Source organism: Magnolia sinica, chromosome 5 (genome assembly GCF_029962835.1).
Source record: "Magnolia sinica isolate HGM2019 chromosome 5, MsV1, whole genome shotgun sequence".
NCBI lineage: Eukaryota > Viridiplantae > Streptophyta > Magnoliopsida > Magnoliales > Magnoliaceae > Magnolia > Magnolia sinica.
In genome coordinates this window covers 109108300-109126128 of record NC_080577.1, presented here as the reverse complement: position 1 = coordinate 109126128, position 17829 = coordinate 109108300, and the positions used below count along the sequence as shown (strand labels likewise).

Below are 17829 nucleotides of genomic sequence, written 5' to 3'. Positions count from 1 at the left end.
GGCCCATGCACCACAAATCCCCAAGCTTTGAAGAGCCTAACTGTATAACATTTGACCTTTTTCGTAGTTGAAGCTTACTGGTTGTTAGCTATTGACCCCAAATAGAGAATTTTTCTTTTTTGGGTCATGGGCCCACATATTTTTCTGTTTTGATTGCTAGTATATGGGCCCCAGTTGTAAACATTCGGTCTAATTAAGAGATTAGACTGCATGGAATTGTAAACATTCAGTCTAATCAAGAAGAGATGACAAATAAAAAAATAAAAAAATAAAAAATAATAATAAATAAATATAATTAAGTTTCCCAGAAATAAAAAAGGTGGATACATCAATCGATTAAATTGGAATTGCATTTGCTTGAAAAACCCAAATTGAAAGCAACGTAGCTGCAATTTCAGCCCAGGATCTCAATATGAAGGCTACAGCGACTCATGTGAGGAAAGACTGAAGATCTGCATTGCACGACAAACAGCATTGAGATCCGGTCCATTCACCAGGTGAGGACCATCCCAAAAATCAAGGTTGTCCACTTATAAGGCGAGGGCAACACTGGAATAAGCATATACTGTTAGGAAAATTACCAGTGATCTATATTCAACATATGCATGTGGACCGTCAACCTCCTGAGTGACCCACATGCCACACACATGTTCCCCATTAGCATGTGTCGCAAATCGCCTCTTCAATCTCTACTTACATGTATAGCATCAGCATTTCCCCAACAAAGATCTGATCTCCCAACTTATATTAAATTAACTATTGCAATTCAATTCAATAATGCATCCAAAGGAACCCTTTTCCTACTAGCAATTTCACCATCCATAGCAATCTCAGTTTAAAGTTTTCAAAATAACAAAGGTCTAAACTGCGTACAATCAGACAGATCCTATTTCCGTCTGTCATTATTTTGGTTCTTCTTCAATGCTCTGAAGCTGCAACAAAGTTTAAACAACTATGTATCTTGTGTTCTTCAAAGTCTGGAGGATGAGATCAAAACCAACCTCCCAAATTCAAAATTGAAAAAAAAAAAAATTTAAAAATCCAAGGACAAAATACAGCCTGACCTGGTCAGGAGCAAAACAGCATCGACAGTAATCAATTACTACTAATCTCTGAAAACCTTCACCTCACCTCTTCAAATTCACCTAGCCATGGCTACAAGTTTTGGATCAGGGATCGCTGCTGGAGGAGCGACTCCACCGGTAGTTGGCCTGAATGTTGCAATCACCATTCAATATTAGAACAGAAGACACCAAGAAAACCACAATTATCTTCAAGTATCTCGCAACTTGTTGTAGTAAACACTGGAAAGAAATACACTGTTCAATCATGCATTTGCTCAGCCCAACAAACTGTACGTGTCGGGTTGATCCAGAATTCTCATGATGTGCCCCTCGGTAGATGGGAGACAACCTAACAATCTCTCCCATCAGATTATCCTAACCATCCAATTCAATGCCACCATTAGTCATTGATTTTTATTGGATGGCTACGATCATCTCACTAGAGAAGAAAGTGGAAAATGTTCTACCAAATAACGAGGCTCATCAGATCTAATTGGGGAAATTCTGTAGCATTGACAGGTGGTACGAAGAACAAGGTCTTTCTTTCGATCCAGCATCATCATATAACATATCCATTTTGATGGTTTGTAGAAGTTTTAACTTACAGGCCAACAAAAACTTTGAAAGCATCATAGATCCCCCATTGTGCTCCAGTCAGAGTACCAATCATGACAATGCGAAGAGGAAGCCCTCGGGTAAAGAGACCCCACAACCCAAGCTTCTTCACAGCCTGCACATGACAATCCACTCAGAAGCAGAACCACAAGCAACAATGTTAACAACGTATAGATGGTGGACATAGGAAAAAACAAAACAGATGAAATGAGAAGAGACTCACATCCCCGACAGTGGCCCCCTTTGCATTGTTGAGGAAAGACACAAGATTGTCCGCAGGGTGAGAAACAACGGCACAGAAGACACCAGCAATGTAGCCACCGGCGAAGCTCACACTGAGCTGCAGCTGTTTGCTGCACTTGTCCTTTGGGGTGGGAATACTGTACTTGTATATCATCTCCACAATGGTCTCAAAAGATGCAAATTTCATCATGGTATCTGGAGCATGCATTTGATTATTAGACAACCAACTGAGTATATGTTATGCTATCATGACTACACTAGGGGTTACAATGGGCCAGGCTAGGGCAGACCAGGATTAGCCCTAGTTCCCTAGGGCCTGATTGCGTTGAAAGGACCCTAACCACTGACTCCTAGCCCTCGTCCTATAGGGCCGGGCCTGTAAGTAAAGGAGTTCATCTCAAATGTTTGAAATAGTCCAATTTTTGGGGTATCCTCCATCCATTACAAGTACTATCATGTAAACAGTTCGGATCATTGAACAACCATGACCAAGGATCCAATGAGTCTCTTTAAACTAGGCGTGTACATCAAATGGGAACCACTACAAATCATCCATTCTTTCTAATGGTGGCCCACCTGATTATGGGACAATGGGCCATGCCAGGATATTCATCATTGGCCCTAGCCTCACGCAGCGCGGGCACCAGGGGGCCCGGCCTCAAACAAACTTTAGCAGCCCACTTGGCAACGCCACCCGTTCCCACCACTAAATGATGGATTGCGTAGTGAAATCACCTTAGTACTTTCCAAGAAAAGCATTACAACATTCGCTGAGGCCAACTAGGAGGGAACCACATGACGTACATGCACATGCAAAAAGATATCCAAGACATGACAATGCAGGATGTTTATGCAAGATCCAAGTTCAAAAGGTGGCCTCCACCATGTATGTGCCATGACTAAAAATCAAGATGACCTGATGTTGGCCACACTTGATTGAAGGATAAATGTTTACAGTAATCAATTAGGGGCCATTAAGTGGAAACCACTCTTTAGATGCATCATCACTATCATCTAAGCCACTCTTCAAATGCACTGGCCCAAAAATCAAGTAACACCACTCATCATGTGGTCATCGATCTCAAATTTGTATTACTTGGCGCATTTGCCCCATATATTTAGAACACCTTTCCCAGTTTAGTTCACAGGTTCAACAGAAGTATATTTTATACAAAGTGGCCACTAACATCTCTTTAGGGGCTGTTTGGATTCATGTAAAGGAAAGGAAACATTTTTTCCCATGAAATTCATTTTCCAATGTTTAGCTTTTCTTTGTGGGAATGTGTAGGAGACACCATTTCCCAATTCTCCATTAAAAATAAATAAATTTATTTTCCCACCTCTACCCTTAGAAAGGCATTTTCCCATGATGAAGGATTCTCAAGGGTTAAGCCCAAATGTGCCACTATCCATCTTCAATCACCTCACATGTGTCACATGTGCCAATGAGCCATTGTTTGTCTTTAGTTATGCCCCACATGTGCCACTATGCCACGTGTCAATGTGTCACACATGAAACCATCCATCTTCTCTTACGCTCCACATGTGTAAAGCGTCCCACATGTGCTAATGTGCCACATGTGACAGCATCCATCTTCTCTTGCACCCAATATGTGCTAATGTGCCACAGTACCACCATTCATCTTCTCTTGTGCCCCACATGTGCAAACAACTCCAGATATGCCAATGTCCCACATGTGCCATCATCCATCTTCAATTGCTCCACTATGCCACATGTGCCAATGGTGTCAATGTGCACAAACTATCTAGCTGCAAGTGCCCACATGTCAAAGGTGCCAATTTGTGTTTTGTACCACACGTGTCACCGTACAACTTCACACACCTCACATGTACCACAATTCAGCTTCAAGCGCCCTCATACACTGTGTATGCCACACATGCCACCATTAATCTTCAAGCATCCCACATGTGCCACGTGCTAATCTAGCAAATGCTAGTGACTACCTAGAATTTTCCTCCAAGAAAATTTTGTTTTTCCAAATAACAATTTTGAAAATTGATCATAAATTTGTAGGAAAATCTTGTGGAAAAACAAACAAGGAAAACAAATGTTTCCTTTCCCCTAGTTTCCTGGAAATAAGGTTTCCCTATAAACACTATTTCATTGCCTATGCTTTCCATGAATCCAAACAAGCCCTTATTGAAAATATTAAAATAAAAGATCAAAAGAGAAAATTGGGGGAGGGGGGAAGGAAGAGGACAGACCATGTCCAAGCTGTCCCTAACTTTCTTTAATTTAAGTTTGGTGATCCCTCATCTAAAAATATATATGTAGTAATGAAATAACAAGGAAAGAAAAGAGCAAGTTTAGTAGGTCTCGCCGCAAGGATCCCCCCCATCCCTCATATATATATATATATATATATATATATATATATATAATGAAATAACAAGGAAAGAAAAGAGCAAGTTTAGTAGGTCTCACCGCAAATCCACAGGCGGTTTATATAGGACAGTCAACAGCTGATGTGATGATCCACAGGCTATTTATTTATATAGGACAGTCAATAGTGGATGGCCCACACACAAAAGTCCAGGTGATTAAGAACCTCATTGTTCATATACATGCTAAGCTGGGCTGTTGGTTCCAACTCATCCTTGTATGGACAATCAGAAAAAGAGGTCGATTATATTTTTTAGCAACATGGGCCATCTACAGCTGGGAATCAAAGCTCAACTATGGAGAGTGATTTTCCCAAGGACCAAACCATTCCGACCAGGTTCAGAAATATACAGAGGAGGGGATGACTATCCAAAGTAATCAGGTTTTCAACCAAGTTTTGATTCCATTTACTGTTGGACCCTTCTCAATGAATGTTTGGGATAACCATATGGTGGAGCAAAAGGGAGATGCTTCCCCATTGCTTCTCGTTCCACAATGAGAGCTCCAAAAATGATGGACATTTACTTTTGAACGTTGGACGGGAATCAAGCATGAGGACACCAGTTTTGTGTACCACTTCATTGGAGCACAGCTCCACTCAAAAACCAATCTGGAGAGGACTTGAGCAGAGAGGACGATTTGCTATATACACAAATAAAATCTTGAAAATCATAGCCAAACTCCTAGAGGAACTATGTGCAAAAGGAAAGAGGAGGCTACAGAGTCACACAAGCCATGTGAACAAAGCTGGTACCAGGAATCTTCGCCAGATCTGATGATGTATTCTAATTGTATTTGTAGCACAAAAGAGTAACGGAAACAATATTATGAGACTAGTTACACAATCAAAATCGGGTGCAGTTCAGTGGTATGGTAGGCTCTGTCACAGATTAGTAACCCAAACACCACACGACTTGTACAATCAACAGTCCAATTTGTGACCTACAAACGGACAGTAAAAAAATTGCGCATTGGTTCAGGTTAAACAAGTAAAATTCATTTGATTTTATGATCAGGATCATCTGAGTGGATGGTTATTTGGGCTATGGCTAAATTGAGATAGAATTGACTGAATGAACAGTCCCACTCATGGGACAACTGTGACACCTCGTACTTGCAATACTCGGGTGTTAGCATGGAGACCTCACCAAGCATAAACATAAACTTGATTAGTGTGACCATTCACATCATGTAGCCTAAGTCTGACTGTTGGGAGTGATTTGCACTCATAGAATAATGCAAACAACCATCGTCTTTCAAGATGGACCATCCTAACAAAGAAAATAATTTTTGGACCATCGCATCACCTAGAGAACCGCATTGAACCTTATGAGGCTTAATTCTAGGAACCTAATTGAGGTAAAACATCAAACGATGTCCTGTTAGATTGATTAAGCTGTGGAAAATCGGTTTCAAGACTCAAGTCACTAGATTCACCATTCCTTAGGCTTACAACCAATATTTGGGCGATCCATCCCCATAAATCACCTCAATAGACAGATTAAACCGTCTACTATCAATATCAAACTCCAAGGATCACTAATGGTCAGGTTTGGAATTGATCAGACCGTCGGTTGAATGGAAATCATAGTTTGAACCCAGAAATAAACGTTGTGTGACCCATCTAGTTAAAATAATATCAATTTAAAATAAATAGTGGCCCTGGGTGGCTCACTTGCTAGATGAACGGTTCTGATCACAGGTGTGGACCACATACCACCTCGAATCGATGATAACTAGCGCTTAATGGCCATACTTCTGTTGGTATGGCCCATATAAGTCATGGATTTGCCCCATTCTTTGGACTGAGTCCTAATCTAAGTAAATAAAACAAACGAAGGGCCTAGATCCATCAGATCATCACTGTGGGCCCCACATTTGCTGCGAGAGTGCAGACAGCGGCGTACACCCGCGCCGCACCAGACTAGGAAACCCGATCAAGCGGGTTTGACCCGACGAAAATGGAAAGGGATAAGGGAACTTTCTCCCACGTGTTGGACGGTTGTCTGTTTGCGAAGGTAGTGGGCCATCATCGTGGACCGTTTCCCTGATCCAAACCATCCATCATGTGCGCGATGAGGGGACAACCAAAACCATGTCACTCGTGTGATCTCATGCACACGAACATCGGCCCAAGAAGAGTCGTGCGTGCAAAGATTTCCGAAAATGGAAAACTTTCTTTTTCCCTGCCTCACTGGCGATCCAAGTCAGGATTCCTGACATCATCTCAACCATTGGAATGAGTCCATCCTAGCCATCCATTCTCTTCGTGCGGTTTAGGGTTTTTGGGCAAAACCATGGCCGGTTTTTGTTGTGCCCGCTATTTTCATCCGCCTCCCTACCATAGAATAAATCCGGACCATCCATCCTTCATCCGGTGGCTCTGAAGAGCTAGGAAGAGTCTTAAAAGAGGGAGGATCGAGCATCACTCCATTGCCTCCTCCATCTCCTTCAAAAACCCTAGAAAAAGACCATTTTCCCTCCTTCATTCGAACCCAGCAAACCTCAATGGAGCTGTGATTTCTCACTTCCTCAAACTTCACAACATCAATCTGAGTCATCCAATGCTCTCGTTTCAAAGAAACGGACATAGATCGAAAATCCGACATTATCATCCTCATTGAAGAGAAGTTGCACCACGTCGAGATGGGGAGCATGTCCTGACGATTCCATCTGAGTCCAGAGGTCGCTGGACTTCTAACAGGAGGGGAAAAGAAAGAGAATGATAGAGAGAGAGAGAGATCTGCTATCAACCTGCTGCTGCATCAGGCCTTGGACCGAGTCTGGGCTGAGTCCAGGCCCTTTTTGGCTGTAAATAAGGCTCAGAGAGGGAGAGAGGGTGAGAGAAAGAGAAGAGAGGGGGGTTGTGAGTCGTGTTGCTGGGCAAACCGAGTCAAATTTTGACTGGGTCTACCTCAGCCAAACGGGTGTTGTTGTTGCTGCATTTGGCTGGGCCGACTCAGTAACTGAGTTCGGGCCAAGTCGCTGCCCAACGTGCAGGCCAATCTTTGCCTAAACACAAGTATTACCGAACCTGTCTAAACAATAGGAGGAGGTAGAGAGAGAAAACGTAAGAGAGTGAGAGAGGGAGAGTGTGTGTGAGTCGTGAGTTGACTTGCTGCCAAGTTAGCTTAGTGGAGTTGGTTTGGATTTGGTCCAGACCCATTGTTGGACATTCCAGGCTTCCAGCAAAGAGAAAGGGAAGAGAGAGCAAGAAGAGAAGGATAAGAAAGAGAAAGAGGAAGAAAAAATAAGAGAGAGAGAGAGAGGGAGAGAGGGAGCTTAGGGCTGTTGTCCAGTCAAAATCGAGTCGACTCGGTTGAAACTGAGTTTGACAGGGTCGAGGTATGCCTAGTCCAGCCGGGTTCCAGCAAGAAAAGAGGGGCGAGGAGGAAGGGAGTGGGCCCAATGAGTCTACTCGATTGAAGCTCTCCCAACCCAAATGGGTTGATCCATGTTGAGGTGAGTTAACTTAGCTTCTTGTAATGATTAATCCTGGTTTAATGCAATTAAATATTTAGTCAGTTTCTTAGTTGCAAGTATGTGAATGATATTCGTACAGATCATTTTAGTTGAGAAGGATATATCATTTTGAGCTGGGCTAGATCCAAGTTGACTTGGATTTTTGGTAAGCGGGCCCTACTCTATCTAGAATGTTCATTATAGCTAATTAGTCTTAGGATTTGAGATTACACATTTTCTTGGATTTAAATTACGCTTTAGTTTATCTAGTTATGCCAATTTGAATTTAACCTGGATACACATTAGGAACCTTAATCATTTGGGCGCATCCAAACCTATTCTATCCTAACCATTGACATGTGATATTTTAGGTTAATCGAGTGTTTTGAGTCCTTTAATGATCTCCAACCAAGCAAGAAATAAATCTACGCTCTAAGGTGAGGACTCACCCTTGGAGCTTCCCACTTAAATTCATCAATCTAGACATAGATGATGATGAATTGATTTCCCTCATTGAGTTACTTATCTTACTATATGAATATGTTAATCCGTTGCGAAATTTATTCCTGTGTTAGATAATGAACATGTCTCTTTAATATTGGCAAGCATAAATGGTTTGATGTTCACATGCTATTTTCAATTGTACAACCTGCTAGTTGATTATATGTTGCTACTTGCGAGCTTTTGATGGATTGAATGGAACTTGTCATAGTCTTACCATCTTGCGGTCCATATTTGACTTACACGGCTTGGATTGCATATCTGCCATACATGGCTTGGATCGCACATTGCCTTACACGGCCTGGACCGCATATTTGCCCTCGTGGCTTTGATGGATTATCAATGCCCTTTTGTGGCTTGTTGGTTATATTCGCATATCTTGTTGTTCCTAACCATCTTGAGATGTTCAATCGTATTGTGATTTCCGGGTGGAGCGGGAGTTCATTTATTTATTTTCTAGCCATCTTACAGTGTTCACATATGATATGATTTCCGGGTGGTATAGAATTTGTATGTTGTTATCTCTTCATCTTGCGGTATTCAGTCATACCATGATTTTCAGGTGGAGCGGGAGTTCGCTTATCGATTTTCTAGCCATCTTGCGGAGTTCACGTAAGATATGATTTCAGGGTGAAATAGATGTTTGTATGTTGGTTCTCTCTTCATCTTGCGGTGTTCAATTGTACCATGATTTTCGGGTGGAGCGGGCGTTCGCTTATCGATTTTCTAGCCATCTTGCAGAATTCATGTACGATATGGTTTCCGGGTGAAGGAGAGGTTTAATGGTTGTCTTTCTATTCACCTTGCGGAGTTCACTTGTACTGTGATTTCCGAGTGGAGCGGGAGTTCACTTATCAATTTTCTAGTCATCTTGCGGAGTTCACGTACAATGTAATTTTCGTGTGCAATAGAAAGTTGTATGAATGATTATTGGACTATCTGGACACATACACTTGCATTGCGGTTGCTATTATATTTTGCTTATGATGAGATTATATGGATTGACTTAATTTTTGAGTATATGACCATGATTATGAATTGCGCTATTTAATATATTTAATCTCATGATTTGTGACCTATCCTGAATTATGAATGACGAGTGTGTAATCTTAGAGGGTACTCCTCACTGCGATAGCCATTAACGCTATCAAACCATACTAGTTGATGCAGGTGTAGAGCGAGCCGATGCTGTTCATTAGGTTGCTAGAGCAGATCGGGTAGTTGAGGAGCTAGACGGGATCCCCGTGGCCCATATTGAGCTCCACCATTAAATGATAGATTCATGTTTTTGTTTAATGAACTTTTGTTATTTGGGTTGTATAAGTCCTGTATGGGCGCTGCATTTGAATTTTGATTATGGTTGAAATGTTTTTACACAATGCATGGTTTACTCCGCCAACATTTGCTGCTAACTTTGATTAATGATAAGCGGTTCAAATTTAGACTGAATTTTATAGGCTAACACTTGGGTTTCAAAAACCGGGGCGTTACAACAACACACTAAAGTGCACTAATCACAACTTATCACATGTTATTGTAGGGAGATTAGTCTCACAGATTCATTTCCCAAAACTAAAATAGTAAATGGATAAAAATTTAATTATCCAAAATTGCAGTAGCGTCAATAATTCAAAATTCAAAATTTATCAATTCCCAGAAATTGTGGTGCCTACTTGCCAGAACGAACAATGGTTTTAGAGCTTGGTGTCAGCCTGCAACTCGTTCTGGACCGAAACTCAGTCCACTCTCAGTTTCAGTCTGCCTCAACTGAGAATAAGCTGGAACTAGGCTGAAACTGACCAAAACAGACTGAGTCAGATGAAATTGACTCGACTTGTTCAAAACCGAAACCAAGTCGGCTTGTACCATACTCAGTTTTGTCCAATATTTGATTCCAATTTCCATGAGAACCACTTCTGACCTTTCGGTAAAATAAAACAATCAAAAATAATAATAATTTCGGTAAAATTATCTGGGTCTAAGCTTACTAGTCACAAGTGCCAATTTAATCAGCATGAGTTGTTTTAAACATTTAAAACATATAGGAAAATGGCGGAACAGAGCAACTTATTTACATACATCCAGAAAGAAAAAAAAAAGGATAAAAAGAAAAGAGAAAACTTGACTGCAACAATTGAGTTGACCCCCATAATTAAGTAACTTAGGAGAACAATGACCTGTGTGATTTAAATCACACTGAGTTAACAAAAGGAAACAGGTGATACACAAGAAGATATATTGCATTTGCATATAATTACACATATTTTTCAACTGATCACCTACAGCCAGTCATAATCTAACTTAACCTACAACCTATTTTAACAAGAATTTTGCCCTCAATAATATCCAATACTACACATGAGCACAATTCCAAGCACATGACGATTGGCCATACTATCGCATGCAACCCAGTTGCACGATAACCACACTTGCTATCCATGATTGCTTTAATCCAAAGCAATGCTTGAGAGATTTGAGCAATTTATTGCACAGACAGATGGATAAAACCAAAAGAAAACTACAACGTGAAATAAGCAAAGGAAACATTTAGACTTACATGGAATTTGGCGACCCCAAAGAGGAACAAGCCCCTTATACAACCTGTATATTTTGGAAAACGACAGAAGACAACACTTTAACCATATAGAAAAACCAAATATTGAATTGTCAAGAACAGTACAAACAACTAAAAAGACGTACCCAAGAGCGCCTTCGGTTCTGACAAACTTGGGAAAACCATCAGACAAGCCTTTAGCAAATCCGGGCTGGGTTTGGACCCGGACCTTCACTGCCTCCATTGGGCAAAGAGCAATATCCGCAATCACTTCGGCAGATGCAGACCCCGCAAGGTAGATCAGGGTCTTATACTTGGCCGCAAACTCTGGACCAGCAATGTCAGAGTAGTACTTCTTAAAGAACTCGTAGAATCCAAACTTACAGGCACCCTGAGCACTGTAACCAAGCAACGTCGGCACCCAGCCCCTGAAGAAACCTTTAACTCCCTGCTCTTTAAACAACACACCAAACCCAGACACGATGCTCTTGTACTTTGCAGGGTCAATCTGAAGAAAAGCAAACAGATCAAAAATATGAAGAAGATCAAGAAACTCTAACTACAAATCCAAGTCATGAAGTTGAAAACAACAACATCTGGAAGTTGTCCCAATTGCTGTTAAAATCTCAATGATAAAAATAGATATATCAAGAAACAAGATGTCCAAAAACACCGACTACTGACCTTAACTTCAAGACTACAAATCAATGAAAATACATAAAGATCTTCAAAATAGTACGCTAACAATGAAAAAGCTCTAATCATCAATAAAGGTTGTTCCTAATTTCAGTGTCACATTGGATTGTCCATGTCTATTAAGAATGGCTGTGATCAAATTATCCTAAAGATGCAGGCTGAACTAGGCCCGCCATCTAGGGCCAGGCTCTTTAAGCCCAACCCTCACAGTTGGCCCATCAATAAGGAGCCCCAAGCCCCTTATTTTAGGGGGCTCATTAACAAAATCAATTAGCTAGTTGTATAATAATCAATCAGTAAAATTTTCTTAATTGCATTCTTACCCCTTGAGCATCTATTTATTACTTTTCTTATTTTTTGTAATAAGTCATTAGTTGTCAATAACATTAACTATTTAAGGGTCCGGCATGAGTAATATGCCGCTTGGAAATTCATAAAATTTTCTAGTTATAGATTTGCTTTTCTTGTGATTCTTGTGCTTAGTTAAAGATGCCTATGTTTGAGCAGGTCCTTCCCATCAACCTGCTACGTCAGTTTGACTGATGAGTTAAATCATCAAGTTGATATGTTGCTAAAATATGAATACATCCAAGAGAGCCTACACCCATGTGTTGTACCAGCCCTCCTTACCTCCAAGAAGGATGGACATTGGCATATATATGAAGATAGCAAAGCTATTAATAAAATCACAGTGAAGTACCGATTCCCCATTCATCGACTTGATGATATGCTAGGCTTGGTGGCAGGTACTAGCATTTTCTCCAAGATTGATCTTCGCAGTGAATACCACCAGATCCACATCCGACCTAGTGACAAATGAAAAATGGCATTTAAGACAAAAAACGGTCTCTATGAGTGCCCAATTATGCCATTCAGTTTCACAAATGCGCCTACCACTTTCATGTTGCACCCTTTTATTAGTAAATTTGGCATTGTCTATTTTGACAACATTCTTATCTACAATAAATCAAGGAAGAAGCACCTCAATCACATGGGCCTTATCTTCATAGCACTTTGTTGCAAGCGCTTCTACATCAACCTTAAAAAGTGCACCTTTATGAGTACATTTGTGGTCTTCTTAGAATACATTGTCTTGTCATAAGGTGTAGAGGTGGATCCGACAAGGTGAAAGCCGTTGTTGATTGGCCAACACCAACCACTATCTCTGAAGTTTATAGTTCCCATGGTCTCGCCACGTTTTACAAACGTTTTGTACAGACCTTCAACAACATCGTGACTCTAATTACCAATTGCATGAAACAAAGAGAGTTTTGATGGACAAGTGCAACAACAAGAGTGTTTGATGGGATCAAACGTAAGATGACCAAAGCTCCAATTTTGCGCCTTCTGGACTTTGAGAAGGTATTTGAGGTGAGTTGTGATGCTTTCAACATCGGCATTGGTGGAGTTATCAGTCAAGAGGGTCATCAAATAGCATTCTTCAGTAAAAAGCTCTTCGATGCGAAGTAACAATACTCCACTTATGACTTGGGAGTTTTATGTTGTTGTTCAAACTCCACGACATTAGCATCATTATTTGGTTGGTAAAGAATTTGTCATATACTCTAATCATGAAGCACTGAAGTATCTAAACTCTCAACAGAATATGAGTACTCACTATGTCAAGTGGAGCGCTCTTGTCTTCAAGAATTCTCTTTTGTCGTTTGTCATAAGGCTGGCAAGGACAATCGAGTTGTTGATGCATTGAGCCATCGTGCGCATTTATTGTCATCGATTTATGTCACCGTTCCAAGGCTCGAAGAGATACGACATGAGTATGCTGACAACAAGGATTTTAGACGTATTCACACGAACGCTGTAGTGGAGACCATGCGAGACACTCACATTTCAACATTCATGATGGCTACTTATTTCAGGGGATGCAACTTTGCCTATCCAATACGTACATCCGCGAGTATGTTATGAGAGAGTTACACGCCGATGGGTGTAGTGGTCACTTGTGTCGTGATAAGACCTTAACCCTCATTGGAGATAGATACTTTTGGCCTCATCGAAAATCAGATGTTGCAAAGATCTGCCAATTATGCAGGCTTTACCAACTTGTGAAGAGTCAAAAGAAAAACAATGGATTCTAACACCCACTGCTAATCACACATGCTCCGTGGGAAATTTTCAACATGGACTTCATCCTGGGTTTTAAAAAGATTGCTCAAAAAGTTGATTCAGTATTTGTGGTGGTTGACCAATTTTCAAACATGGCTCACTTCATACCATGCTCGAATACAACAAACGCTCTCAAGATTACTCAATTATTTTTTCAAGAGATTATTTGTCTTCATGGGCTTCCGAAGATAATTATGTCAGATCATAATACCAAATTCATGGGTTATTTCTGAAAAACTCTTTGGGCATCAATGAAAACCAAGCTTCAGTTCTCTAGTGCCTACCACTTTCTAACTGATGGTCAAATGAAAGTGGTCAACCGTAGCTTGACCAAGTTATTACAGTGTATTTTCCGCGATCATATAGCTACATGGGGGATCTAGATTACCAATAACCGAATTTGCCTATAACAACTCAGTCAATAGGTCCACAAGGATGTCACCTTTTGAAGCAGTAACTGATACATGATTGCGTCTTCTAATCGATTTGATTCCTCTATTGATAAAGTTGAGACTAAGTGCGGAAGTTGATGACTTCATCCACCACATGTAGCAGGTGCATGACAAAAGTCAACGTAACATCGCTGTAAGTAATGAAAATTATAAGCAACATGTAGATATGAGACATCAATTTGTTGAATTTGCGAAAGGTGACATGATTAATGCCCATATTCATCATAAACAATTACCCACTGGTACCTCAAAAAAGCTTCACCCTCACAATGCGAGAACATTCAAAATCATTAAGAAGATTAGTGCCAATGCTCATGTTTTAGATCTCTCGCCAAATTTACATATCAATCTTACTTTCAATGTGAAAGATCTTTCCATCTATTGTGGGCATGGTGTGTAATAAAGGTTGTTACAGTGCTATAAAGGTAACAGTGGCAACAATTACACATTACAGGGTAGTAAAGGTCATAATCGTTATGAAGAAAATGACCCATAACGGCCATTACAACCGCCGTAATGGCTCGTTACACCCCCCATAAAGGCCAAAATGGCCCTGTAACGATCCGTTACTGGGCCGATATAGATTCTTTGGTTTTTTTTTTTTTTTTTTTTTTTGCAATTAAAAGAAGAAGAAAAAAAAGACCATAACGGCCGTTACAGGAGCCGTAACAACCACTACAACCCATATCATAAAGGTAACGGTGATGGCCATTATGGCCACCATTACCATTACGGAATACCTTAATTGTGGGCACCATATTGACAATGGTATCAAAGAACAAGCCATTACATTTCCAACTATTTTACCACCTATGAAATAATCATATTAATTGAATCATATTACTTGCATTCGTATCCCTTACATGTCTCTTTATCACTTTTTTATTTTTATAATAAGTCATTAGTTGTTAATAACATTATGAATCTTCCTTATTTGTACATTTGAAAACTTATTTAAGGGCTTCACATAATAATATCAAGGCACCTTAGAAATGAATGAAATTTTCTAATTATTGTTTTACTTTGCTCGTGATTCTTGTTCTTTGTTAAAGGTGCCTACGTTTGAGTGGATCCTTCCCATCAACCCACTATGTCACCCAACCCTCCATTGATTGATGGTAAATAAAATGTCTCACCAACAATCTAGACCGTCCCTAATGCAAGTCCCACCTTAGATTACCCATGCCCCTCAAGAATCCCTTTGATTAAATGAAACCATCTTATCAACAACAGCCTCTACCAGTGAAATGGAAGGTCCAAATAGATTGGGACAAAAAAATCCAATCACTGTCTAAACTGTCCATAATGCATGCTTCACATTGTATTGTCCATGTCGATGCAGGATCACTTTGATTGGAGTGACAGTCTGAGACTCCTACTAATGGTTGGGAAAATGGACAATCAATGTGACTCATAATGAAAACCTTCAATCATCAATCTAGAGCATCAATATGGTGAGCCCCACGTGATCCCAAACCATCCTATCAATGGGCAAACAAAATGAATGGTCTAGATTGATCATAATGCATAATTTATAATCATCAATCTAAGCCATCCATAATGTGGGGCCCATATGTTTATGATATAGACATATCATAACAGTTTTTGAAGACCATGATCAAGAATCACCTTGGTCAGGTGATCCTAACCATCCTAGGATGGGCAAACAAAATGGACAAACAACATTGATCATAATGAAATGCTCTAATCATCAATCTTGATCATCCATAATGGAGACCCCACCATCGATCACCCATGTCCCTCGAGAATTACTTAGATTGGACAATCCTAACCATCCTGCTAATGGGCAAACCAAACAGATGTTATAGATCAATTATCATTGGACAATCCTAACTTCCTATTTCAATGGAAAACAAAATAGGAGTCCAAATCGATCAAATCTAGAGCTCCAACTAAATCTGAACCATTCAAAATGTAGGCCACACCTTATCCCCTAAACATGCAAATAATGGAAAGCTTAACCAACATCCAAAGCCAAACATAATAAAAATGCATGATCATTAATGTGGATTGTCCATTATTTGTGCCCATGCCAGGCTGTTCCTAACTCCCAAGAAATAATTTGACCAGATCTCAAATATCTGTCCTATGGGCCCCACCTTCAATTCCCAATCACTCAGGAATCGCTTTTGATCAGATGATCGTCACCATTCAACCAACGGTCACCAAAAGTTCATCGCCTCCAAAGTATGAGATGAAGAGAGAGAGTAAAGGGTACCTACTTTTATGATCTAGGGAAAAGAAAATTTTAAGGCAGAGGAAAATAGTTTGTCGTTTCAGAATTTCTACTCTTAATATAATTTCAAAAATCACGAAATTGGGCTACTTTCTCTTTTATTGGGAAAGAAAAAGCACTTTTGTATCATTACTTTTGGACATTGCACTACCAATAGAAATCCCAGAAATCGCAAATTACTTTCTCACAGCCCAAGTAAAATGCAAACCAATTCTCTTGAGAAATGCTTTAGTTTTTATTTTTTAAAGGCATAAATTACAATCTTTTTCACTATCAAATTTGTAACTGAACATGGAAAAACAGAAATATTCAAGAATCGCAAATTTCTCATGATTTCCAGTGAGTCCAAACACGCCCTAAATGAAAGATACCTCAATCCGTCACCCAAAACTCTCATACATCAATTTCAACCAGAAACGACAGATATGAGAGATCCAAGCCGTCCAATCCAAGATCGAAATCCTACAAAGATCGAACCATACCTGCATGTTGCACTTGACGAGATCGAGAGGCGTGACAGCCGTGTGCGTGAGGCCGCAGCTGGCTATCCCGCCAGCGGTGCAGGCAGCATAGAAAGCTGGAGAGTGCATCTTGATCTTCGCCGGCTCGCTGGGCGCTGGGACGAGAAAAGCCTCAGATTGAGAGACGACATTAGAAGTAGGAGTTGGTTGTGGAGAGAAGGTAGGGTTTGGATTGAGAAGGTTATGGAGATATTGGAGTTTGGGAGGAGTGTAGAGGAGGGAAGGGAGGAGGGCTTGGCGAGAGTTTTCGGAGAAAGCCATGGGCATTTTGGGATAGAGAGAAAATGTGAAGAACACGAGAGAGAGAGAGAGAGAGAGAGAGAGAGAGAGAGAGGAGGAGGAGGAGGAGGAGGAGGAGGTTTGCTTTTATGGCGGGAAGGAAGGAAGGAAGAAGAAGAGATGGGTTTGGGATCTGTCGTTATGTTCTTTTTTTGTCCGACTTCTACAGCAGGGGCGAGTGCGGTTTTGTAGGGGAGCTCTTGGGCGGGATTTCATAGAGGGCAGGGTTGGAAATTTTCTTTCCGTTGTGGCGAAATTACGAAAATGGGCCTTATTGGTAGAGGGAGGTGATATGTGACGGACGCGATTGAGGTACTACCTCGCCTGTACCGAGCTCAGGATTGGCTGGAGCTATAAGGAGCCACCGTGACGCATTTTATCCATGCGTCCATATATTTTTAAATATTATTTTAAATTATAAAGTTAAAATTAGGAACATCCAATGCTTGAGTGGACCGCATAAAGGTGATTAAACTCCTACCATTGAAAATTTCCTGTGGGCTACAAAAGTTTTAGATCAAGTGCATATTTGTGTTTTCCCTTCATCCAGGGCTATATGACCTTATTAATAGGTTGGGTTGAAAATAAACATCACGGTGGGCCCTGGGAAGGTGTCCATGGTGGGCATCTTTAGCACCGTTGCTTCCTTGGTGTGGT

At 40.6% G+C, this 17829-nt stretch overlaps 1 protein-coding gene across 1 annotated transcript; it reads right to left on the bottom strand.

Moving 5' to 3' along the window:
- Positions 1-765: 765 nt before the first annotated feature.
- Positions 766-17229, bottom strand: LOC131246650 (mitochondrial phosphate carrier protein 3, mitochondrial-like). Its single transcript, XM_058246998.1, has 6 exons — positions 16855-17229; positions 10990-11351; positions 10847-10890; positions 1903-2117; positions 1670-1794; positions 766-1211 (listed from the first exon to the last, which is right to left on the bottom strand). Exons 1-6 carry the CDS (start codon positions 17158-17160, stop codon positions 1142-1144), a joined length of 1122 nt encoding a protein of 373 aa, XP_058102981.1. The 5' UTR covers positions 17161-17229; the 3' UTR covers positions 766-1141.
- Positions 17230-17829: the final 600 nt, after the last annotated feature.

Coding starts and splice junctions, on each gene's coding strand:
- LOC131246650 (XM_058246998.1), bottom strand. CDS start 17,160: ATGCCCATGGCTTTCTCCGAAAACTCTCGCCAAGCCCTCCTCCCTTCC. Junction 10,891..10,989: donor AGAACCGAAGGCGCTCTTGG/GTACGTCTTTTT, acceptor CAAAATATACAG/GTTGTATAAGGGGCTTGTTC. Junction 1,795..1,902: donor AGGGGGCCACTGTCGGGGAT/GTGAGTCTCTTC, acceptor TGTCATGTGCAG/GCTGTGAAGAAGCTTGGGTT.